Here is a 25,883-nt window from a genome sequence, read left to right on the forward strand (position 1 = left end):
TAGTTGGTACCTCTATGTATTGCTGCAAAAAAATATCCTGCACACATTTTACAAACTCCAAACCATCCATCCTTTTTACAGTATGGGCTTCCCAGTCTATGTGTGGAAAATTAAAATCTCCCACATCACAACCCTGTGCTTACTACAAATATCTGCTATCTCCTTGCAAATTTGCTCCTCCAATTCTCGCTCCCCATTAGGTGGTCTATAATACACTCCTATAAGTGTTACTACACCTTTCCCATTCCTCAATTCCACCCAAATAGTCTCCCTAAACAAGCCCTCTAATCTATCCTGCCAGAGCACCACTGTAATATTTTCTCTGATAAGCAACGCAACAACTCCTCCTCTTGCCCTCCGATTCTATCGCACCTGAAACAACGAAATCCAGGAATATTTAGTTGCCAATCACAGCCTTCCTGCAACCATGTTTCCCTAATTGCTACAACATCATATTTCCAGGTATCAATCCATGCTCTAAGCTCATCCACCTTTCTTACAATGCTCCTAGCATTAAAATAAATGCATTAAAGAAATTCTCCACCTCTTCCTCTCTGTCTATCTCTAACAGTACAAAGAACTTTACTGTTTTCTTTTTCTTCCTTCTCCCATACATCTGTTCCTACACTCTGGTCCCCTTCTCCCCTCATAACTAGTTTAAATCCACTGGAGCCTCTCTAGCAAACCTACCTGCAAGAATACGTCCCCCTCCAGTTCAGATGTAAACCGTCCCACTGGAACAGGTCCCACCTTCCCTGGAAAACTGCCCAATTATGTATAAATCTGAAGCCCTCCCTCTTGCACCATGTCTTCAGCCACGTGTTGATCTGCACTATCTTACAACTTCTAAACCCACCTGCACGTGGCACTGGAAGCAATCCTGAGATTGCTATCCTGGAGGTCCTGTCCTTTAACTTGGTACCTAGCTCCCTAAATTCACCTTTCAGGACCTCCTCACTCTTAATTAATCAGTTAATTAATTAATCAGTTTGATGTAATTAAAAAATTCCTTAAACATCACAAGCACTTTGTTCATACGTTTTGCTTTATACAAACAAATAAAATTTTCATCACATACTTGTCTCCTTGGTAGAGCTGAGGACCAGTGGTTTTTATGAAGCCAACACTTGAAAAAGATCCACTTTCCTCAGTAATGAGCTCAGAAGGTGGGTCTGAAAATAGATTCCAATAGCAGTCCTCACACAGACTATGTAGAAGCACCTCAGCCAGTTGTTTGGCTATTGTCTGTGAGAGAGGATAATAAACCTATGTATTTAAAAACTAAGCACAGCACTCTATAACCTAAATCATTAAGAAACACTCAAAATAAAATTAGTGCATCATTTGCAATTGCTCTAGAGAATGAACTTCTATTTAATTGGACTAAAGATTAACATTTAAGCTTTTTACAGGTAATCAAGTATTCTTTTGTTTTCTGTTCCTGAGATCATCAAAATTCAATCCACAAAAGTAATGCTAGCTTCAAATCACAGACCTATAAAAATTCACTGAACTATTTTGCTTGTCCTGTAACAATTCTACAGAAGTTAGTTCAGAGGAATAAATGGCATACATTGTATCCCCAAAACCCATTTAATAGAAGATGCTGCCTGCTAGGCAAAATGGTATGGTGAGGTCAAATGACTAGAGATTAAGATTACAGTACAGAATGGGTGCTATGAAATTCTGTTCATGTGGGGTATCCCTCCAAATACACGCAATGGCCAGAATCTTACTCTTAATCGACAGAGTTTAAGAGTTTTCCTGTGAGAAGGACTAATTGCTGCAAGTTGGCACATTTTCTCCCAAAGTTAACCCTTTAGCTGTGCCAAGTTCTCAGTGTGGTGTGTCATGAAGAGAGTCAGGGTACTTTAAATTAGATTTCTTGGCTGCTGGAAGGTGGAAAGGTACAGCTGTCATTTCCCATGATGACTTCTGCAAAGTGCACATACTGAAAATCCTGCACATCTCACCCAAACAAGACGTGTAGGCCTGTCTTATTCCTCGAGTTTAGTGGCTGCAGAGTGCTTTGGAATGTCCCATTACCCTGAAAAATACTGCAAAATATTCACATCTCTTTCCTTCTAATTAATCTTCTTGATATGAACTAGAATTGATAGGATTTTTAGAATTGAAAACTAATTTCTCTCTGAAGGCAATAGACAATTACTAACACGGCTGGACTGATAATTTAAAAAATGACATTAGTATCAGAAATTAAATCATTAATACCAAAAATATTTAAGGAATATCTTATTAACACCATGCACTCATGATGCATTTTCTTCAAAATATCTTTTACATTTACTTTACAGTTAACTTTAATTCTTATTCTGGGTCCTTTAAAAAGCTACAGTAAAAGTAAAATGCAAATTCTGACTAGAGATATTCAGGGTACAGGAATCTGAAGACATTTCATGCTAAACTAACAATATGAATATCTCTTACAAACGTAAGATTAGGTCTGCTCAACTAGTACTTCACTGGCATCGAATCAAGATGAAGCTGCATAAGCTTGCATCTGAAGCACCAACATGTCATCCTTTTAAAAATGAATGACTTTTCTGAATCCCCTGCAACTAATCCTCTCTGAAAGCACAAGGATGTGTAAAGTAACTACAAAGCCATGTGAGATGCCACAGAAATTTATGAAGAAGATGTGCTGCTCCGATACTCACCAAGTGCAACTGCCTGATTAACATGCAATGATTCTAGAAATGTTATTGAAAAATTATTGCTCACCGTCACAGGCAGCCAGACATTAGATATCATGACACCAGGCCACAGATTGCATAGCGCATAACAAGTTCACAGCAGGATTTTGTACAACATAAATTAATTGGTCTAATCCTGATGAATGGATCATGATGTGAAGATCAGGAGATGATTTGCATTGACTAACACTGTGAAGTGTCAAGGTGGCAGTTATGTCAGTGTGCAATTGCAGACTTGATCCTTGTGTTTTATATTACAATATATACTCAATCAATATGATTTAATGCTTTGAAATTGACAAATTTTTAACATATAATAAAAATCTTGTAACCATACCACTCTAAAATTCTGTGTGGCTCTTGTCTCCATTGCTCTTAACATTTCCCGAATTCGTTTCACTCCCTTGACCATATTCCTAAGAAAAAAATAAATGCACAATTGAAGCACCAACATTGTGTTAGTCGAAGGAAATTTAATATCAAAGTACAGCTATATTACCATATTGATATGTACTTGACATTGATTTCCTTACTTTTACAGGTAAATAAATAAATGCAGTATTATTTATGAAAGACTATACATAAACAAAGACTAACAACCAACCAACATGCAAAAGAAGACAAATCATGCAAATAAAAATAAAATAATACTGAGAACATAAGTAGTAGGCTCTTTGAAAGTGAGTCCGCTGGTTGTGGAATCAGTTCTGTGATGTGGTGAATGAAGTTATCCACATCGCCAAGGTGCCTGATGGTTGAAGGATAATAACTGTTCCTGAACCTGGCGGTGTGGGACATAAGGCTCCTGTACTTCCTGCCCAATGATAGTAGCGAGGAGAGGGTGGCTGGATGGTGGGGTCCTTATGGATGGATGCTGCTTTCGTGTCTGTGGCAGCACTTCTTGTAAACATGCTCAGTGGCGGGGAAGGCATTGCCTGTGATGGACTGGGCTATATGCACCACTTTCTGTAGGCTCTACCATTCATGAGCATTGGTGTTTCCATATCAGGTCAAGACACAACCAGTCAGGATAGTCTTCACTGTGCATCTACAGAAGTTTATCACAGTTTTAGGTGACGTGCCAAATCTATACAAACATCTAAAAGCGGAGGAACAGCCATGCCTTCTTTGTAATGGTATACATGTGCTGGTCCCAGCACTGATCCTTAAATTACTTCAGCATTTACACTGCCAAAATAGTGAACCTGGTCTGAAAAACTTTAGGACTTTTGGGCACTATGAAGTATTATATTATGCTGCCTTTTCTCACTTCCAGACCTTTCAATAATTGCTAAAAATTAAAACATGTTGGGAATCTGGCATTTCTGTGTATAGCTGTCATCTCAAATTTGCTTAGAGATTTACCACTGAAAACATTCACATAAAAAACTCCTATTTCACTACAAATGCTAACCCATTCAAAATAAAATCAAGTTCCCTAATTGACTTTGTAAGCACCTGTGCAAATACACAAGTGTTTTGAGGAACAGGAAATGACTATTAAGTCTATGAAGGAAGTTCCCGAACTTTTGCATTGCCGGATATCATCACCCTCCACACCAACCAATCACAACAAATCCACCAGCATTGATGACCGGCAGCTTACTTTCAGCATGGGTAAGAGATGACTAAACATGGATACTCCCTGTGATCATCCAGTGATTGCAATGCCATAGCCATCCCATGAAACAAAATGGTCTGTAAGTGGTGACTTGGCCTTAAGCAGCAGAAGCTAGAATTCCTCAATGTTTCCAAACTTTTGAATGTCAGCATTTTTCATTAGATGCAGTCAAAATTAAATAAAATTAAAAAAGGGTTTAGAAACATTTAACTTCTGTAAGTTAATTAAAATACAAAGGACCATAATGGGCAAACCCATTGTACAACACTTAGCTAAGGGGCCATGTACAATGTCTATCCAAATCCTTGCCTCAGTTCGATCAGCAACCAAGTCTGAGCTACACAATACTGATAGGCACATACATGCCAGCCAGCCAGTCCATGCAAACAGAATTATCTGCACAATACGGCCCATCTTTTATATATAATCACAATTAAATATTGCCCGAATTTACCAATAAATTGACCACTTCAAAGGTTTTACTGCAAGTGTTGCTCACATTATGGATGTCTGATGTGACATGAATGCAGCTCTAGCATCATCCTTCCTACAGTGGGGTCCCCAGATCTGGACATAATATTCCTGCTGAGGCCCAACACATGATTAACATAATTGCTTTATTTTAGTATTCTTTTATTGCATAATTTCATAATTACTTACTTTAGTATTATTTACCTCCGATCATAAAGGAAAAGAGGCTCTCAACTTATCCTACCAATTTCAAGAATTTCTGTACTTAATCCCCTAGGTCGGGGGTCGGCAACCTGCGGCTCCCGAGCCATTTGTGGCTCTTTCACCTCTGTGCTGCGGCTCCCTGTGGCTTTGGGAAATAATTGGTCAGTATTTAATTAAAATGTATTTTATGTTAGTTTGTTAGCTTTTGAAATGTAATTATGGTGATCTTGTACAACCTAAGTGTAGCGACACATTTCCTGCCACATCATAAAACGGCTCACAATTAGCCAGCATTCCGGCTAAGGGAGATAGCCTACGGGGGTTTGTGAGTACGCGTCTTTTGCAGCATCTGCGTCCATGGGGGCTGGGTTGAGGGAAGCTGAAAAGCAAGGCTGTTTAGTTCGAATAAAGCTATCTTTGACTGCAGTTTACTGACACCGCTACAACGTGTTTTTATCGCTGGCTGTCCAGACGGAAGGTGCTGAAACGCTTTGTCGCGTGTCTGGAAGAAGTGAAAACTTTCCTGGGCAGCAAAGGGCTCACCTTTCCTGAGCTGGAACAGCCAGAGTGGCTGGAAAAGCTACACTTCATGGTAGACATGACAGCGCACCTGAACACACTGAACACAGCTCTTCAGGGGAAAGGACGTACAGCCCTGCACATGTTGGAGGATGTTTTGGCATTCGAGCGCAAGTTGACAGTGCTTGCCAGAGATTTACAGAAAGGCACTTTGTCTCACTTCCCCAATTTGAGAGAGTTCAAACAAGGTCACGACATGATAATTTCGGAGTATTTACATTCTGCAATCATCGCAATGCAAACATCGTTTGGGAAACGCTTCTGTGAGTTCAGAGAGGAAAAAAACACATTATCCTTCCCGGTCACTCCCTTAAGCATCGATCCTTCCCTACTGAATACGACTGCATTGGCAGGTGTGAGTCAACCTGATCTTGAGATGGAACTGGCCGACATAGCCGACAAAGACATATGGGTGTCCAAGTTTAGACGCTTGACAGCAGACCTTGAAGATGTTGCCCGTCAGAAGGCCGTTCTTGCTCAGAAACACAAATGGAGTGATATTGAAAACCTCACAGATGACAGCTTGCGATCCTGTGTAAAGATGAAGGTGACATCATACAGCCCTGATGTGCAGACGCTGTGCGCTGAGGTCCAGGAGCAGAAATCCCATTAACCAAGTATGATAAATATTTTAATTGCCTATTATTTTACTTATATTCATATTTTTTCATTGTTCAGTGAAATAGTCCTTTCATTTTTCAGGATGACAGCTGGCTGACGTTATTTTTGGTTTGCTGCTGGCGGAAAATTTAAGTTCGGCGTTTTTCATAAATACAAGAAGGACTCAAATAGACATTGAATATTTTACTTAAAAGTAACTTTCAACCCAACGTCTTTTTTTCGGAGTTCAAAATGTTTTTGTTGCATGCAGAAATGTAATTTCGTTTTCTCTGCAGGAGTTCATCAATTTCATAAATGCAACACATTATAGTTTGTTTATACATAGCATAAAGGCAAAAAAAACGTTGTATGCAGTGTTATTTCATTTTAAATGTCAAACGGGTTTTGCGGCTCCCAGTGTTTTCTTTTCTGTGGGAAACGGGTCCAAGTGGCTCTTTCAGTGGTAAAGGTTGCTGACCCCTGCCCTAGGTCTTCCATTTCCTGCACTCCCTTTGAATAAGTGTCATTGGACATTACTACTTTAAGCTCTCTCATCAGATTCCATGGAGTTGCAAGCAATTCCTCTGGTAGGCACCCATTCAAAGCTCTGGAACGCATTAGAAGATTGGAAAGGAAAAGTGACCAGCCACATTCAATTACAGTACTAATCCTCCAAGTACTCATAATATTTTTGATTCCTCAATGACTTTATTTATAAACAATAAAGTATTTACCACTGCAATTCTTTCACCCTACTCCACTCCTGGCTTCACTTCACAATGACTGTGATGGATTTGCCTTCCAAACTTGAATATGATTGACAGAATGGTTATTCACAGCCTATTCTCTCTACTCCCTTCTTTCATCAGGAAAAAGATACAAAAGGTTGAAAGCATGTATCACCAGGCTTGAGGAAAGTTTCAACCCCGCTGTTTTAAGACTATTAAACAGTTCCCTAGTGTGAGAAATTGGACCCCTGACCTCACGATCTACCTTGTTATGATCTTGCAGCTTACTATTGACCTGCACTGCACTTTCTTTGTAGCCATTACACTTTGCTCTGCATTATTATTATTTACCTTGTTCTACCTCGATGCACAGTGTAATGATCTGATCTGTACAGTGTGCAAGACAAGCTTTTCAGCATCTTGGTGATTGTGACAATAATAAACCAATGCCAAATACATTTATATAAAAGAAATTAAACAGGTTCCCAAAATAAATTTCTGCAGTATATAAAAATCAAAAACACTATATATTGAAAACATGAGACAGAATATGCCATTGCAGAAAAGGAGAAATAGGTGAAAGGATTATTGAATGAAATCATTCTGGGCCATAATTTCCTGGAATAGCCTATCTAGACTGATCAGGCTTCTCTGTACGTCAACATACCAATAACTGTCACCTAGTAAACTGCACACTCAGTCACCACTTTATTAGGTTCGGTTCTATGACCTATCTACAAGATGGCACCAGGAAACATTCCTCAGGCGACATCTTCCAGATAGTCAATCAGTTGAAGCATATCTACATCTTCTACTTATTTTTATCTTAATTTTGTTTTTGAAACTATTGGAGCCTGTGGCTTACAGCCTGTAGTTTGTTCGAGTGAGCTAGCATTCTGCTGGCCCTGTGAAATCAACAGCAGAGAAATACAATCGTGAACTACCACAAAGACGAGATGAGAGGCCATGATCAACTACATTCTCGCTGATTAAAGCGTTGAGGAAGATTGAAACATCAAGGCAAAAGCAGAGAAGAGCGAGCATTCCTCAGAGGAGTCACTGGTTCATGTCGCTTCCCTCGAAGTGGCTACTAGTTTGAGTTGCTTCCCTCGGAGGGGCCTCTGGCTTGAGTTGCTGCTGTAGGAGGGGCTGCTGGGCCCCGATGCTCTCAGAGATATTATCAAAGTTCTGAGATTTATAGATTGGACTGGAGTTCACATTGGTTACTTTCAGTTCTAGGTTTCTTTCATATTCTTTCTTGTTGCGGATTGGGGGGAGCTGGGAGTTTGGGTGATGTGTTAGTTTGTGTGTAGGGGAGGGGTTGGGGTTTGCCAGTTTTTTTTCTTTTCGTGGGGGGAGGGGATTGATGTCTTTCTTTCAAATACTTATATAGTTTTCTGTATTCTATGGCTATCTGGAGAGGACACACCTCAGAGTTGTATTCTGCATTACATATTCTGAACCTTTGATCTTCTGTACACCTGCTTGTTAATGCAAATATCAAATCAGCAATTATGTGGCAGTAACTTAATGCATAAAGAAGTGCAGACAAGGTCAAGAGGTTCACTTGTTGTTCAGACCATAGTTCAAAATGGGGAAGAAATGCGATCATAAGTCCATAAGACAAAGGAGCAGAAGTCAGCCATTCGGCCCATCAAGTCTGCTCCGCCATTTCATAATGAGCTGATCCAATCTCCCCTTTAGTCCCATTCCCCCGCCTTCTCACCATAACCTTTAATGCCCTGACTACTCAGATACCTATCAATCTCTGCCCTAAATACACCCAATGACTTGGCCTCTACTGCCGCCCATGGCAACAAATTCCATAGATTCACCAACCTCTGGCTTAAAATTTTTTTTTCACATCTCTGCTCTGAATGAGCGCCCTGCAATCCTCAAGTCATGTCCTCTCGTACTAGACTTTCCCACCATGGGAAACAACTTTGCCACATCCACTCTGTCCATGCCTTTCAACATTCAAAATGTTTCTATGAGGTCTCCTCTCATTCTTCTAAACTCCAAGAGCAGTCAAATGTTCCTCATACGTTAACTCGCTCATTCCCGGAATCATTCTAGTGAATCTTCTCTGAACCCTCTCCAATGTCAGCACATCCTTTCTTAAATAAGGAGCCCAAAACTGCACATAGTATTCCAAGTGAGGTCTTACCAGTGCCTTATAGAGCCTCAACATCACATCCCTGCTCCTATACTCTATTCCTCTAGAAATGAATGCCAACATTGCATTTGCCTTCTTCACCACCGACTCAACCTGGAGGTTAACCTTAAGGGTTTCCTGCACGAGGACTCCCAAGTCCCGTTGCATCTCAGAACTTTGAATTCTCTCACTATTTAAATAATAGTCTGCCCGTTTATTACTTCTACCAAAGTGCATGACCGTACACTTTCCGACATTGTAATTCATTTGCCACTTCTTTGCCCATTCCCCCAATCTATCCAAGTCTCTCCGCAGACTCTCTGTTTCCTCAGCACTACCGGCCACTCCACCTATCTTTGTATCATCAGCAAACTTAGCCACAAAGCCATCTATTCCATAGTCCAAATCGTTGATATACAACGTAAAAAGAAGCGGCCCCAACACGGACCCCTGCGGAACACCACTGGTAACCAGCAGCCAACCAGAATGGGATCCCTTTATTCCCACTCTCTGTTTCCTGCCAATCAGCCAATGCTCTATCCACGTATGTAACTTTCCCGTAATTCCATGGGCTCTTATCTTGTTTAGCAGCCTCATGTGCGGCACCTTGTCAAAGGCCTTCTGAAAATCCAAATACACAACATCCACTGCATCTCCCTTGTCTAGCCTACTTGTAATTTCCTCAAAAAATTGCACTAGGTTTGTCAGGCAGGATTTTCCTTTAAGTAAACCATGCTGAGTTCTGCCTATCTTGTCATATGCCTGCAGGTACTCCATAACCTCATCCTTGACAATCGACTCCAACAACTTCCCAACCACTGATGTCAAGCTAACAGGTCTATAATTTCCTTTTTTGCTTCCTTGCCCCCTTCTTAAATAGCAGATGCATATTTGCAATCTTCCAGTCCTCCAGAACCAGGCCAAAATCTATCGGACTTTTGAAAGATCATTGCTAATGCCTCTGCAATCTCCACTGCTACTTCCTTCAGAACACAAGAGTGCATTCCATCTGGTCCAGGAGATTTATCCACCCTTAGACTATTCAGCTTCCTGAGTACTTTCTCTGTTGTAATTATGACTGTTCATATTTCTCTTCCCTGACATCCTTGAATGTCTGGTATATCGATGTCTTCCTCAGTGAAGACTGACGCAAAATACTCGTTCAGTTCCTCCGCCATCTCCTTATCTCCTATTACAATTTCTCCAGCATCATTTTCTATCAGTCCTATATCTACTCTCACGTCTTTTACTCTTTCTATACTTGAAAAAGCGTTTAGTATCCTCTTTGATATTATTTGCTAGCTTCCTTTCATAGTTCATCTTTTCCCTCTTAATGACCTTCTTAGTTTCCTTTTGTAAGTTTTTAAAAACTTCCCAATCTTCTGTCTTCCCACTAATTTTTGCTTCCTTGTATGTCCTCTGCTTTGCTTTTACTTTGACTTCTCTATCAGCCACGGTTGCATCCTTTTTCCATTCGAAAATTTATTCTTCTTAGGAATATATCTGTCTTGCACCTTCCTCACTTCTCGCATAAACTCCAGCCACTGCTGCTCTGCTGTCCTTCCGCTAGTGTTCCTTTCCAGTCAACCTTGGCCAGTTCCTCTCTCATGCCACTATAATTTCCCTTTCTCCACTGAAATACCGACACATCGGATTTCGGCTTCTGTTTCTCAAATTTCACAGTGAACTCCATCATGTTATGATCACTGTCTCCTAAGGGTTCCTTCACTTGCATCTCTCTAATCACCTCTGGTTCATTACACAGTACCCAATCCAGTACAGCCGATCCCCTAGTGAGCTCAACAACCTGTTCTAAAAAGCCATCTCGTAGACATTCTACAAATTCTCTCTCTTAAGATCCAGTGCCGACCTGATTTTCCCAATCCACTCGCATGTTAAAATCCCCTACAATTATCATAACACTGCCCTTCTGGCAAGCCTTCTCTATTTCCTGTTGTAATTTGTAGTCCACATCACTGCAGCTGTTTGGAGGCCTGTAGATAACTGCCATCAGGGTCCTTTTACCCCTGCGATTTCTTAGTTCAACCCATAAAGATTCTGTACCTTCTGATCCTCTGTCAACTCTTTCTAATGATTTAATATAATTTCTTACCATTAAAGCCACGCCAACCCCCCTCTATATACCTTCCTATCCTTCTGATACACCGTGTATCCTTGGACGTTCAGCTCCTAGAGACATGTATCCTTTAGCCACGTCTCAGTGATGGCCACAATATCATACCTGCCAATCTGAAACTGTACAAGAAGATTATCCACCTTATTCCTTATGCTGTGTGCATTTAAGTGTAACACCTTAAGTCCAGTATTTGGTACTTTTTGCATTGATTGCACTGCAACTCATCCCAATGGCTGCAAATTTGCTCCATCACCTGCCTGTCCTTCCTGACATTTTTACTGCTCACTATCTTAGATCTATTTCTGTTTTCCCTCTCCTCCACTCCATCATTCCGGTTCCCATTCCCCTGCCAAATTAGTTTAAACCCTCACTAACAGCTCTATTAAACCTTCCTGCCGGGATATTGGTCCCCCTAGGATTCACGTGTAACCCATCCTCTTTGTACAGGTCACACCTGCCCCAAAAGACGTCCCAATGATCCAGAAACTTGAATCCCTGCCCCCTGCTCCAATCCCTCAGCCACACATTTATCCTCCACCTCATTCCATTCCTACACTCACTGTCACATGGCACAGGCAATAATCCCGAGATTACAACCTTTGCGGTCCTTCTTCTCAACTGCCTTCCTAACTCCCTATATTATCCTTTCAGGACCTCTTCCCTTTTCCTACCTATGTCTTTGGTACCTACATGTACCACGACCTCTGGCTGCTCACCCTCCCACTTCAGGTTATCTTGGACGCGGTGATCTAAGTGATCTTGACTGTGAATGATTGTTGGTGCCAGTCAGGGTGGTTTGAGCATTTCAAAAACTGCATATCTCCTGGGATTTTCATGCACAACAGTCTCTAAACATCACAGAGGAACAAAAAACAAAATGAAGTTCTGTGGGCAAAAACGCCTTGTTAGAATGGTCAGGCTGATTCAAGCTGACAGGAAGGTGAGAGTAACTCAAATAACCATGTGTTACAATAGTAGTTCGCAGAAGAGCATTTCTGAACACTCAGCATGTTGAAACTTGAAGTGGATGTATCAAAGTAGCAGACCACCCTGTGTTTCACTCCTGGACCTAATAAAGTGGCCACTGAGTGTATATCAGGAAGACAGTGAACTGCAAAAATAATGCATCATCTCAAACCGTCACAGCGAAGCAACGCAAATAAATAATTTGAAAATAAATCTGATGTCAGATTAAGAAGATTTGTAGGTAAAGAAAGACCGGAATGAGAGAGAAATAAAGACAGGGTTTTTTTAAGATATGCACCAACTAAACCATGCAAGAATTAGTTACAGTAGTTAGTTTTCAGGGTTGGATAGGCAGTACTTAACACCCAGCATATCATTTTCCATGCTTAACCTTGTATCTGCCCTCAAATTAAATCGCTGTACCACAATTGCCATAAACAATGTTGATACTTTGACAGGAAATTATGAGTCAATGACTTACATTTTCATATTTCCTTCTGTTTACCTATCACTTAAAAGTGCATAAAGAAGTTGTACAACTGATTCCTCTGGAATGAACTACATCACAAGCAAATAATAAAGGGCGATTGTTAAAAGCAGGTGGAAGGCCACACACAGACTTCGAGGATATTTACCTTTTTTTGAAATAGGACACATAAGCACTTTGCAATGCAGCTTCAAGAAAGTAAGTAAGCTCCATCTCTTGGACCGGGACAATCCCCTTGATCGATCTAGACTGAGTATTCATCATAGCCTTCAAGTAAAAATAGGGGAAAAAAGGGTTAATATAAAGAGAACTGGAAACACAGATGTATATTTTCCAAGAGATATGATTCTGCAGTTATGTAATGCAATTTTGTTTCAGCAGGATTGGAGGAATTAAGGTCTAGGCTTGAAACACACTGGCATAAAGTCCAAACATATTATTCTTACTCGCCTTTGCTATTCTAGGTTCTTTCACAACACCATATGAATATGAAATATGTCTAACTTCATTTAAAAATTGCTTGTTGGGCACCATGCTGAAGTCCTTCTAGATGTTCCAAAAAAAACATCAACTGGCTTGTCCTGTTTCATTCTGCAAGAAAGCCAAAGTAACATTTGCTAATCCTTTCCTACAGACATACAAACTAATCTTGTGTCTGACTACTGTCTGCAACCATGTCGACAAATAGAAGAGCTCTAAATGTCACTGGTGGCAGGGTTTGATGGGATTACTTGCTTTCAACTTCTTCGATATACCTGGATGGTTTTCAGTTCTCTCTGGCAAGGCATGCTTCTACATAGGCACCCGAACTAGAGCTACTGAGATGCAGAAAGCAGTGATTACAATTACGAGAAGGAGGGGAGGGGAAAATGGGTACAGAGAGAATAAAAAGTTCATATCCTTGAGCAACTTCTAAAAGTAAGGCATGCAGACTGTGTTATGAATTTAAAATTAAATCATTTCCAGGGCAGACAAAAAGATAGAGACTACTTCTCTGTGGTTATAGCTCAGCATTTAACATCATCATTCCTGTAGTCCTGATCGATGCGCTACAGAACCTGAGCCTCTGTAGCTCCCTCTGCAACTGGAGCCTCTACTTCCTAACCTGAAGACCACCATCTGTGCAGTTTGGAAATATCATCTCCACCTCACTGACAATCATCAGTGGGATGTGTGCTTAGCCCACTACTCTGCTCTTTCTACACCTATGCCTGTGTGGTAGGCATAGCTCAAATGCCATCTATAAATTTGCTGATGATACAACCATAATTGGCAGAATCTCAGATGGTGGTGAGAGGGCATAAAGGTGCGAGATATATCAGCTGGTTGAGTGGTGTTGTAGTAACAACACCAGTAAGATCAAAGAGCTGATTCTGTTATTCAAGAAGGGTAAGACAAGGGAAAACAAACCAATCCTCATAGAGGGATTAGAAGTGGAGAGAGTGAGCAATTTCAAGCTCCTGGGTGTCAATATCTCTGAGAACCTAACCTGGAGTCAACATATTGATGCAGCTATAAAGAAGACAAGACAGCAGCTATATTTCAAATTCTCAGAAGGAGTTTGAAGAGTTTTGGTTTATCACATAAGACACTCAAAAACATCTACAGATATACCACGGAGAGCATTCTGAGGGGCAGCATCACTGTCTGGTATGGAGGAGGTACGGATTCAAATTCGATGCTTTCAGTCGATAAAAAAAAACGGTAAAGGTCTAAGGGTAATGCCAAATTTCTTTAGCCTCCTGAGGAAGTAGTGAGCTTTCTCGGCCCTGGCATCTATGTTTTTGACAAAGACAGGCCATCTGTGAAGTTCTCAAACTCAACACCACTGATGTAGACTAGGAGGACGTGTACCATCACCTGCCCCTTCCCGAAGTCAAAGAACAGCACTTTCATTTTGCTGTCATGACACCAAACAGATGAAAGTCATCAAGCCCTCTGCACTCCCCAGTTACACAGCCTCTTGGTTTTCTTCACTACCCTCACTCACCCGGAACCAAAAGAAAATTAAACAGTCTTCCTTACCCGCTCCCCTTCTTGTAAATAAATCAGAGCAATATCACCAGCTTTCTCAAAACAGGACATTGTTTCCTCTTCTCGTTCAGACAAACGAACTCTTGAGGTAACAGATGAAGTCTGACGCTCAAGAGAAAAGCCTGAGAAATTAAAAATACTATTAATAGATTTCTCTGACTAAAGATTCTGTCTCTTTCTGACATGTGAATGACAAAACATAAGCTAGAAGCAGAGTTATTTTATTGAAAAGATATTTACATAGTGAAAAGATTTAGATAAAAATATTTGATAAAATTTAGACTACCTAGTGGTTGTACTTTATAGAATCAAACATATCTTGGGAATAATCTGATGGATACGTGACTACCCGAAGTTCAAAGTTCTAATTAAATTTACTATCAAAGTACATACTATATAGGTCACCGTATACAACCCTGAAACTCATTTTCTTGCAGGCAATCAAAGTCCTAAGTACATTTCTTTTGAATGTATACATTATTCAACCATGAGGTCCATCTTCTTACAGGCAGCCACAAAACAAAGAAAATCCATTAAAAAAAGACAAACATCCAACATGCAGAAAGACAAAAGAAACAAATCATGCTAACAAAAACAAGCAAACAGCTTTCAGAACTGAAGTTTTACAAATGACATAAAGCCAGGCATCTCTACAGCCGCAGCAGGCCACAGCCTCAGTTTAGTGCAGAGGTGAGTAAATGTCACGAGACCACAGGCACGAAGCCAGGCATTACTGTAGCTGGAGCAATGATTCAGTTCAGCGCACAGCTGAGTAAACATCACAGAACAGCCAGCAGAAACAGCCCGTCCCTCGCCTCTGGTCCCAACACCCAGACCTCTTCAACCTCGCCCAGCGCTTAAATCATCCAAACATCAGGTCTAGCCTCGCTCTCGGGTTGCCTCGACTCTGCCTTGCTTGTGCCTCCCCCTCCACTCATCTCTCCATTGTTGGCAGTGATCATTATAATAAAGTATTTAATACCGTCTTTCTTTTGTCTGCCGCCAATAGGAAGTTAGTGGGCTTCCCCAGCACCATCCTAAACGGTAAATACAAGAAGTTCAATAGAATCAAAGTCTGCAGCTAATAGGGCAGACAACAATCAATATGCAGAAAAAAAATAAACTACAAATACAAAAAAAGAAAAAAAAGGAATGAAGTGTCCTTGAAAGAGAGTCTAGTTCAGTACGAACAGTTCAGTGTTGGGATGTTCAAGAGCCTGACAGTTGAAGGCTAATAACTGTTCCCAAACCTGGTGATGCAGGTTCTGAGGCTCCTGTACCTTCTTCCTGACAGCAGCAGTATGTGGTAGGTCCTAGATAACAGATGTTGTTTTCCTGCAACAGCACTCTGTGTATATGGGCCTAAAGGTGGGGAAGGCATTACCCATGTTGGACTGGGCCGTATCCACTTTTTGTAAACTTTTCCGTTCAAGAGCGTTGGTGCTTCCATACCAGGTCATGAATCAACCAGTCAATATACTCTTCTCCACACATCTACTGAGGTTTGTCAAAGTTTTAGAAGTCATGCCAAATCTTTGCAAACTCCTCAGGAAGCAGAGGCATTAACATGCTTTCTTCATAATGGCAATTACATGCTGGATCCAGGACAGATCCTCTGAAATAATATCAGAGAAGTTGCTGACCCTCTCCACCACAGATTCCCCCCAATGAGGACTGGCTCAGAGACCTCTGGTTTCCTCCTCCTGAAGTCAACAATCTTCTCCTCGGTCTCACTGGCATTGAATCGGAGGTTGTTGTGTCATCACTCAGCCAGAATTTCAATCTCCCTCCTATACGCTGATTCATCACCACCATTGATTCAGACGACAGTGGTGTCATCAGCAAACTTAAACGTGGCATTGGAGCTGTGCTTAGCCACACAGTCATAAGATGTATTAGTGGATGATAGTCATTGAGGTAGGTCACCACTCTCTTCTTAGGCACTGGTTTAACTAAGCCTGCTTGAAGCAGGTGAGTACTTCAGACTTCTGAATCGAGAGGATAAAGATGTCAGTGAACACTCCAGGCAGTTGATCAGCACAGGTCTTCAGTACTCAGCCAGGTACCCTATTTAAGCTGGATGCTTTCCATTGGTTCAACCTCCTGAAAGATGCTCTCTCACCAGCCTCTGAAATCAGAGGGTCATCAGAGGCTGTAGGAGTTCGTGAAGGTTTTGATGATCATAGCAAGCATAAAAGGCATTGACACACAAAATGCTGGAGGAACTCAGCAGGCCATGCACTGCCAAAGGGTCTCGGCCTGTAACATCGACTGTACTCTTCTCCATAGATGCTGCCTGGCCTGCTGAGTTTCTCAAGCATTTTGCATGTGTTGCCTGGATTTCAAGCATCTGCAGATTTTCTCTCGTTTATAAAAGGCTCATCTGAGAGGGAAATTTTGTTGTCACCTTTGTCATTTGATTTCACTTTACAGAAGGTGACAGCATCAAGCCCTGCCACAGCTGTCAAGCATCCTTCAGTGATCTAAGTTCAGTCTGGAGTTGCCACTTCGTATGCAAGATTGCTTTCTGGATTTTACTTGCTCACCAGACCTGAACACCACTGTCCCAGACCTCAGTAGATTGCAGATCTCATGGTCCATTCAGGGCTTCTGGTTGAGGAAGACTCCGAATGATTCTGTGGGGACACACTCGGCCACAACTGTTTTTCTAAAGTCCATGGCAACCGTAACATACTTGTTCAGATCCTCTCCTGAGTCCTTGAGCACAGCCCAGTCCATGCCTGAAAGCAATCCCATAACCGGTCCTCTGCCTTCCACAACCACTTCTTTGTTGTCCTTACCTCTGGAGTCTTGTTCTTTAGCCTCTGTCTGTATACAGGTAGGAGGAGGACAGCCAGTTGATCGTGTTTCCCGAAATGTGGTCCAGGTTTGAATGGTAGGCATCCCTAATCAAAGTATAACAGTGGTTGAGTGTGTTGGGACCACTTGCGTTGCAGGTGATATGTTAATGAAAACTGGGCAGAGAATTCTTCAAACAAGCCTGATTGAAATCCCTGGCAGTAATTTGAAAGGTGTTAGAGTAAACTCTTTCTTGTTTATTGATCACAGCACTCAACACTCAAATGCTTGCTTAACATTGGCCTTTGACGGTATGTAAAATGTGTTCAGAACCATGAAGGAGAACCCTCGTGGTAAGTAGAACTAACTTACTGCCAGTTTGCTGCTAGGGCAGCAATGAAGGACCTCCATCACTGTCTGTCCTTGGCCATCTTCTCTATTGTACCTCAGGTGTGGTTCAGGGCCCTCATTTTTGCCTCTATGATATGGCACCAAATTGTCTTTGGTCCCCCACCTTTCCTCCATCCTTCAGGGGTCCAATGACATCTGTCTTGATGATGGAGTTGGCCTCTCTTCTCATCATGTGCCAATCCATCTTCAATGTTTCCTCATGATGATTGTGGCCATGTCCTCTTGAAGACACTGAAGGAGTAGAGTGTGGTTGGATATCTTTCTCCAGCCAGAGGATCTTGATTGCTCATGGTGTGGAATGACAACAGCTTGGCAGGGTCACTCTCTGTCATGAGGCAGCATTCTGATCCGTACAGGGATGTGGACAGTACAGAGCCCTAACACAGCTTCACTTTGGTGTGTACGCTGTACTTGGTTGATCCTCGTATGTTGCTCATTGATCCAAAGACACCTCTAGCCTTGCTGAGTCTGCACTGGATGTCGTCTTGGTTCCACCATCCTTCCAAAAGATGCTGCCCAGGTAGGTGAATCTGTTGGTGCTTGGTAAGTCAATGCTATATGCTTTGACAGGAGGAGAAGACTCTGGAGGAGGAAGTAAGTAGAACACTCAGCACTTATTCATCAGATGTTCCAGGTCAGAGGAACAAGAGTGTGACTGAAACACTACATCTGAGTACCATGAAAAGTGTATCCTGAAAGTCAAACCCCCACTTAATGCCTGCTCAGAATAAGCAATCTATTCCATGCAGTGGATCGAGAAGCCCTCAGATCTTACCGACATATCTGGTGTGTCTGAGGTCCTCCATGTCTCCATAAAACACAGAATGCAGCAATCCCTCATTTCTCTCCAATACAGCAATCTTGTCCTATGTGCTCAATTGTGTACACAAAGTGGAAAAAACTGCTGGAAGTTTGAAATATAAATAGACAATGCTAAAAAACATGCAAGTCAAGTTTAAACGTGAAAAGAAAATCTGAGGGTTTTTTTGGGTCAAAGACCCTTCATCAAACTGAATTTGGATGAAGTGTTTGTAACCAGAAGCATTACATCTGCTTCTCTTTTCAATGACCAGTCAAGAGTTTCCAACATTTTCCAATTACTGAGAACGTCAGTTTCACTTCAACCAGTACAAATAACGTTGTCAACCAATAGTGAAATTGGAGTTTACATTAAGCTGCTCAACCAAAGATTAACTATCTCAGTAAAGACATAATTGCTGTTTGATTCAAAACTATTGGCGATCTTAGCACAAGGTAAGTCCAGTGAAAAATTACTCATAGCAAGGATATCTTAACGTAGATGTATTATCCATTTTCACATATTATAGGTTTCTGGCACAAGAGGAAAGCTGAATTCCAATCTCACTAAGAGTCAAGTCCTAGAGGAAGGAATAAACACCAAGAAATTGACAAGCCAGGAATTATCTTTGGAAAAAAGTAAACAGTCGACGTTTCAGGCTGAGGCCCTTCATCAGGACTGGACAGAAAGAGGAGGAGTCAGAGTAAGAAGGTGGAGGGAGGGGAAAAAAAGATGGTAAGTTATAGGTGAAACCAGGAGAGGGAGAGGGGGTGAAGTAAAGAGCTGGGAATTTGATTGCTGAAAGGGCTGGAGAAGGGAGAATCTGATCGAAGAAAGGACTGGGAGAAAGCTGGCTAAAAGCAACGAACTATTTCCTACCTACCGCTGGCAAGATTTTTGCTGCAGAAGTTCTCACATTGCATTTTGAGTTCTGGAGATCTGTCGTACTTCAAGAAAGTTTCATGATGAAAGTATTTGTCAATTCACAATAGTGACCTAATAAATTAGAAATAACTTCTCCCTTCATGACTAATCCATACATCTTCACAGGAAATGCCATGTGCATATAACTTATAACATTATAATTATAACATGGAACTTTATTGCTGAATAAGCACTTCTTTACTCTCCCACATAATTCTTCTCTAAACTCCACAAGGAAACCTGGAGTGCAAATTTATCAATACTCTGGGTCAACACTTGAGTTCCGACTAAACATGGAGTCAAGCATCCATTCTTTAAATAGAAAGCGCATAATTCTGCACAACCATGGCAAATCTTTTACTTTGTTGCCACAGAAACATACTTTGGTTTCTAGAAAGCCCAGAACATTAAATTCAATACCATTCTTTGGAAAAATGGATGTGTTATCTACTGTTAAGAAACAACTTCTATTTCTTTAATAGAAAGCAATCACAGCTCAGACTTTAAAAAGAGCTCTCTTGTAGAAGTACCAGGGATGAAGCACTGTCCTTAAAAAGCATAGATAGCATAGTGAAGGACAGTACAATTGCCAAGGAAACCTGCATACACTTTTAAAAAGGTATTGACTGGAATGATCTGATGACTGAGTAAATTTTCAAACTGGAACAATGAATTTGCCTGCAAGCAAACAAAACTGTTCCAATTATGGAAAATGCTTCCACACATAAACCACAAATCCTTTTCCTTTCCTGTATGCAATTCTTCTACTTGATACAATAGATCTGGTATAAACATTTGACTTAAGCATAGGATAATGTTTCAAGAAACTCTGACTTCATTTCCTTTACACTTCATTTAAACCTTTGATTATAAATGGTGACAATATGCATGGGCAGGCACATTAACTAATTGGTTGCAGTTTACAATAAGTACTGTTTTGCACAATCTCACAGAAATACAATATGAAATCTTTACACCAACATAGATTTATTGCATTCCAGTGGGAAAATGCAACCCCAATTTGGGACAGTTTCCAAATAATATATCACTCTGCCAAATCAATTGTACACTAAGATTTGAAACAAGCTGATCCTACTTTTATCTAAGTGGGGGGGGGGGGGGGGGAAACAAGTCAATGAGTATTAACAAAAAAGAAATCAACAATTGAAGAAATGGAAAAGTTCTCATCAATTCAGTATTTTCTCAACTGGGGAGAAAATAATTCATAATGCTGACTAACATGTATTTTATACAAGGACTGTATGACTTGCTCCACAAAAGTAGCTGTACATTGAATGCTGTCTGTTTTGAGACATTACACTAGATGGCCAAAACTCTGTATACAGCCAGACAATGTGAACAAGATCCAAAATGAATACTCCCTGCCTATATTCACCAAGGAGATGGACAGAGAAGATAGTGAGTTCAAGGACAGCAATGTGGATTATTAGGTCACTATTAAAAAAGGAAGATGTCAGATGGCTTGAATAAGAGTTGATAAATCCCCAGAAATGAATGCGATCAATCCCATTTTGCTATGGGAAGCAAAGGAGGAGAAATCAAGGCCTAAGCAAAGATATTTGCATTTTTCCAACAACATGAGGTGCCAAATGAGTGACTAACAGCATATATTTTTCCTTTATTCAAGAGAGGCCACAGGGACAAGCTAGGTAACTGCAGGCTGTTCTACCTTATCTTAGTAATGAGAAATTATTGGAGTACAGTATACAGTGATAGTCAACAAGGCTTTGAGCAGGGGGATTGCTGCCTCTCTTCCTTGACTGAGTCTTTAGGAGGTAACTGAGAAGACTGGTGAAGGCAGAGCAGTAGACATTATCTATGTGGACTTTAGTAAGACTTTTGACAAGGTCCTGCATTGTAGACTGGTCCAGAATGTTAAAGATACACAAGCTGGGTCACTGAATCCAACATATAAATGATTGGAAGAAAATGCAGGTGAGCTGATTAGTAAGTTTGCAGCTAACACAAAAATTGGAGGAGCTGTGAATAGTGAGGAAGGCCACAAAAGATTCAGCGGGATGCAGATCAATTGGAAATACTGTTGCTCACTTAAAAATAAACAGTACACCCCTGCATCATGCAGGGACTGCGTTTCTAGAAAACCATTTGTACTGCAATTTTCCACAACACAAATCCTTGAGAAAAAATTACATTTGTTTCTTTGGTATTTACTTGCTTATTTTTCTTGTGCATACATTAAGAATGAATTTTTATTCCCTATCACAATATTTTTGGTAGTGATCTGTGATTTCTTAAAGGGCAAGTTCCTGTTACCCGAACTGTGCTGTGTTTAAAGCAAACATTTGGATTCTTTAGATTCAGAATCTGTGCATGTGAAATATTGATGTGTGACTTCCCCTCAGCTATCTGCAGCAGTCATACTGACAACTTGCTAATTATTTATCTTACAAGAAGTTTCCAGATGTCAAGAAAAATCTCTCATGAAATAGAACCCACTGCTACTGGCAGCCATTGATTATTTAGGAATTTAAGTAATGGTGGATTTATGTGAGAAGAACAACCTACGGCTGAATGTGGAAAAGACAAAGGAAACCAGGAGGATGCAGATGAACCATCCCCTTCTGTGAGTACATGGCTCCTCCATAGAGAGAGTTAAGTGCACCAAGTTCCTGGGAGATCACATCACAGATGACCCCATCTGGTCCCTTAATATCATCTCCCTGAATAAGGCAACACAGCAGCACCTCCACTTCCTAACAGTATTGAGGCAAACAAGGCCACACTTCTTAACTCCATTTTCCAGGAGCACCATTGAGAGCATCCTGACAAGATGCATCTCCATCTGTTATGGGAGCAGTCGACAATCAGACCAGAAGTCCCTACAAAGGACTGTGAGAATAGCTGAGGGGATCATAGGGGTTCTATGATCCATCCATCAGGACATACCGTCCATCGGGACGTTTCTCAGGAGTGCTAGGTACGCTGGGACCTCAGTATTCTTAAGGATCCCACCCATCCATCCAGCATCCTCTTTGACTTTCTACCATCAGGCAAAAGACTCTGATGCATAAAAGCAAGAATGGTCAGGATTATACAATATATGGTTATATACGTTATATACTTGTATATAGATAAATGAGAATAAACTTGACTTGACCTGAACTTTAAACCATACATCTGTAGTACAATGAACCAATTAAACTTATATCTATTCAACCTTTGTTTTGGCAATATTAAGGACTTCACTAATACACTGAAGACTTGCAAATGTGTGAATCATTTTGTTTAGGGAGACTTTTATATCATAATGGTTCTTATCAATTGGAGTTAATAACTGTGCAAACCATTTTTAACTTCATATATTTATCTTCTGCATTTGCTTATTATCATTGTGCGCATCATCCTCGGGTTCATGAAAAGCTAAACAGTAGTTCCAGCATTTTCTTTGCAGCCAATATTGAATTCATAGAAGATGGCTTTAAAATGTTTGTCGGGCTTGCAGCAGGTGGGAAGCCCAACATATAAAGCTATTCTGAAAAAAAAAGCAAACAGAAACCCCATTCGGTTTAAGGAAATGAATACACTGCAGACTCACAGATTTCACTAAACATTCCCAAACAGACTAAGTTCATAAAATAGATGGGGATGGAGAGGAGGGAGGGGGGGAAACAACACATCACCTGTCTACTCACCTCCCTTATAATACCCAAATATTAGTGCCTATTGGCTGTTCAGGCATGTCTTTAATGAGTTTTGTTTATCCTAAATTCTGATCTAGAAGGATATATAGATGAAAACTTGAGACGCATTTTGTGGTGATGCTCTGGCAATGCTTTACAGATGACACCTTCAAAAGAGAATGCAAAAACCTTCTCATTCTGACTTAACAATTGTGTTTCTTTCTTCATAACAACATTCAATACCCAATTCAACTTCAGCATTATCCACAAAATAAATGCAGATTGTTAACACTCAAATCTAATGAGTACAAGCATGGCCTGTAATAAACACCTCCGGTATTCCAAAGAAGTAATCTGCTGGAAGACCATGAGCACAACACATATTCACTAACTATGACAGAATGCAGACTGACTGCAGCAGTTTGATCTTGAAATCTAATGATGGGGTGTATGCAGTGTATGTTTTATAACTAATTTGTTGAGTTTAGAGCATAGTATGTGCTGGAAGACATGGCCCTCTATTTTTGTCTGCTAGGTTGGATGACAACTCTGCCATGGACGGTCCCAAGCCCAGAGGGGGGAGAGGGGGAGATACACACACATATATGTATCACTCGTTCATTATATGCCATGGGCGATCATGGTCTCTCCATGACCATGATTGCTCTTGGGCAAATTTTTCTACAGAAGTGCTTTGCCATTTCCTTCTTCTGAGCAGTGCCTTTACAAGACGTGTGACCCCATCCATTATCAATACTCTTCAACGTTTGTCCGCCTGGCATCGGTGGTTGCATAACCAAGACTTGTGATATGCACCAGCTGCTCATACAACCATACACCACCTACTCCCATGGCTTCACAGCTCCCTGATCAGGGAGCTAAGCAGATGCTACACATTGCCCAAGGGTGACCTGCAGGCTAGCGGAGGGAAGGAGCACCTTACACCTCCTTTGGTAGGTACCATCTTGTCACCCAGTGTATGTATAAACATCCATAAAACTAAGACTGAGAGGACAAGTGGAATGGACAAAGCAACACAGGGAGAGAAGTAATTGCTTGACAAAGACAGACAAAAATACTGTTCCTTTTCTGATATCTAAACAACTTGAGCTCTAGAAGAATAAGGCTATAAAATTATGTATACCATGCCTGAAAAGTTGCCTGCCAGTAATAATTATAATTTAATCACCCCCATCTGAAATCCATTCAACTCTTTGAGGAATTATAAGTTGAAGATTCAAGATTGTTTCATGTAATCCCTGTACACGAGTGTAAAGAACAAAATAATTGTTATCCAGATCAAATACAGCACAAAAAAAACACAATAATATAAAGAACACAATAATAATGATAAAAATAATAAATATAAATACTTAAGATAGTTTATATACATAGATTGATTTTCTGTCCATAAAGAGATACCGGGCAAAGGAGTGTCTGTACAAAAGATGCCCGACAGGGAAAAAATGAAGTAATGGTGGTTGGGGGCATAGTGGTGTGAGTTAGTGGGTGAAGGTGTTAATTAGCTCTACTACTTGGGGGGAGGGGGGAAGTAATTTTTTGAATTTGATGGCGTCAATGCTACGTAGCCTCCCCCATGATGGGAGTGGGGCAAACAATCCAGGAGCAGAGTGCATGGGATCCTTCGTGGTGTTACTGACTTTGTTTGTGTGTGTGTCTCTCTCTCTCTCTTTTGATGGCGGGTAGGCTGATGCCAGTAATGCATTGGGCAGTTTTGACCACCCGTTGTAGAGACTTGCTACCCACCGCAGTGCAGTTTCTGTACCAAGCAGTGATGCAGCTAGTTAGGATGCTCTCTGCCACACATCTGTAAAGGATGCGAGTAGAGATATGCAAAGTCCAGCTCTCTTCAGACTCCTCGGAAAGTAGAGGGGTTGTTAAGCTTTCTTGACTGTGTAGAATATGTTCTGAGACTATGAGAGGTTGTGTGTGATGTACACTCCCAGGAGTTTGAAAATGCCTGCTGTGCCACAAATATAAAGGGGAGTGGGAGTGGTGTGTGTTCTCCTGAAGTCAATAACCATCTCCTTGGTCTTGTTGACATTAAGGAAAAGGTTATTTGCCCAACACCAGGCCCTGAGTTCTATCTTCTCTCTGTAGTCTATCTCAGCACTGTGGGTGATCGGCAGCACCACTGGCATGTCACCAGTGAACTTGACAATGTCATTACTCAGATGTTTGGCCATGCAGTCATGTGAGAGCAAAGTGGAGAGCAAAGGGCTCAGCACACAGCCCCTGGTGGGCACTTGTATTGAGGATAATGGGGAGGGAGAAGTTATTGTGCATCCTGACTATCTGAGGTCTGTTCATTAGGAAATATATTAAGTGCTCCAACATCTCACCCTTCCCTGGATTTCAATGCAGCATCTCTCATTTAGGGACTATTAACATGGCATGTGGAAGGACACCCGACTAAACTTGACTAATGCAACACTTATTTAGAGCTGTTATGCACCTACAGAATGTTCGTCTTCATTTTAGATTGCTAGCAAAGTTATTATCCTTTTCCTTTTGTGGCATTTTATGGATTATAACTTGGGAAAAATTCACAATATATTGATGTCCTGCGAC

At 40.9% G+C, this 25,883-nt stretch overlaps 1 protein-coding gene across 4 annotated transcripts in view; it reads right to left on the reverse strand.

The window, feature by feature from the left end:
* Window positions 1-25,883, reverse strand: part of LOC132402741 (tetratricopeptide repeat protein 7A-like) — a 245,947-nt gene that overhangs the window by 198,635 nt on the left and 21,429 nt on the right. For 3 of the 4 annotated variants that reach the window (XR_009515057.1, XM_059985708.1, XM_059985709.1), the window contains 4 exons: window positions 14,688-14,818; window positions 12,811-12,929; window positions 3,052-3,130; window positions 1,079-1,245 (listed from right to left, as the gene is read on the reverse strand). Coding sequence is in view for 3 of the 4 variants with exons in the window: in XM_059985708.1 (XP_059841691.1) it covers window positions 1,079-1,245; window positions 3,052-3,130; window positions 12,811-12,929; window positions 14,688-14,818 (496 nt within the window). In the remaining variant the exon portion in view is untranslated. The remainder of the gene's footprint in view (window positions 1-1,078; window positions 1,246-3,051; window positions 3,131-12,810; window positions 12,930-14,687; window positions 14,819-25,883) is intronic. The other variant, XM_059985710.1, reaches the window with a different exon arrangement.

Source organism: Hypanus sabinus, chromosome 12, assembly GCF_030144855.1.
Source record: "Hypanus sabinus isolate sHypSab1 chromosome 12, sHypSab1.hap1, whole genome shotgun sequence".
Lineage (NCBI taxonomy): Eukaryota > Metazoa > Chordata > Chondrichthyes > Myliobatiformes > Dasyatidae > Hypanus > Hypanus sabinus.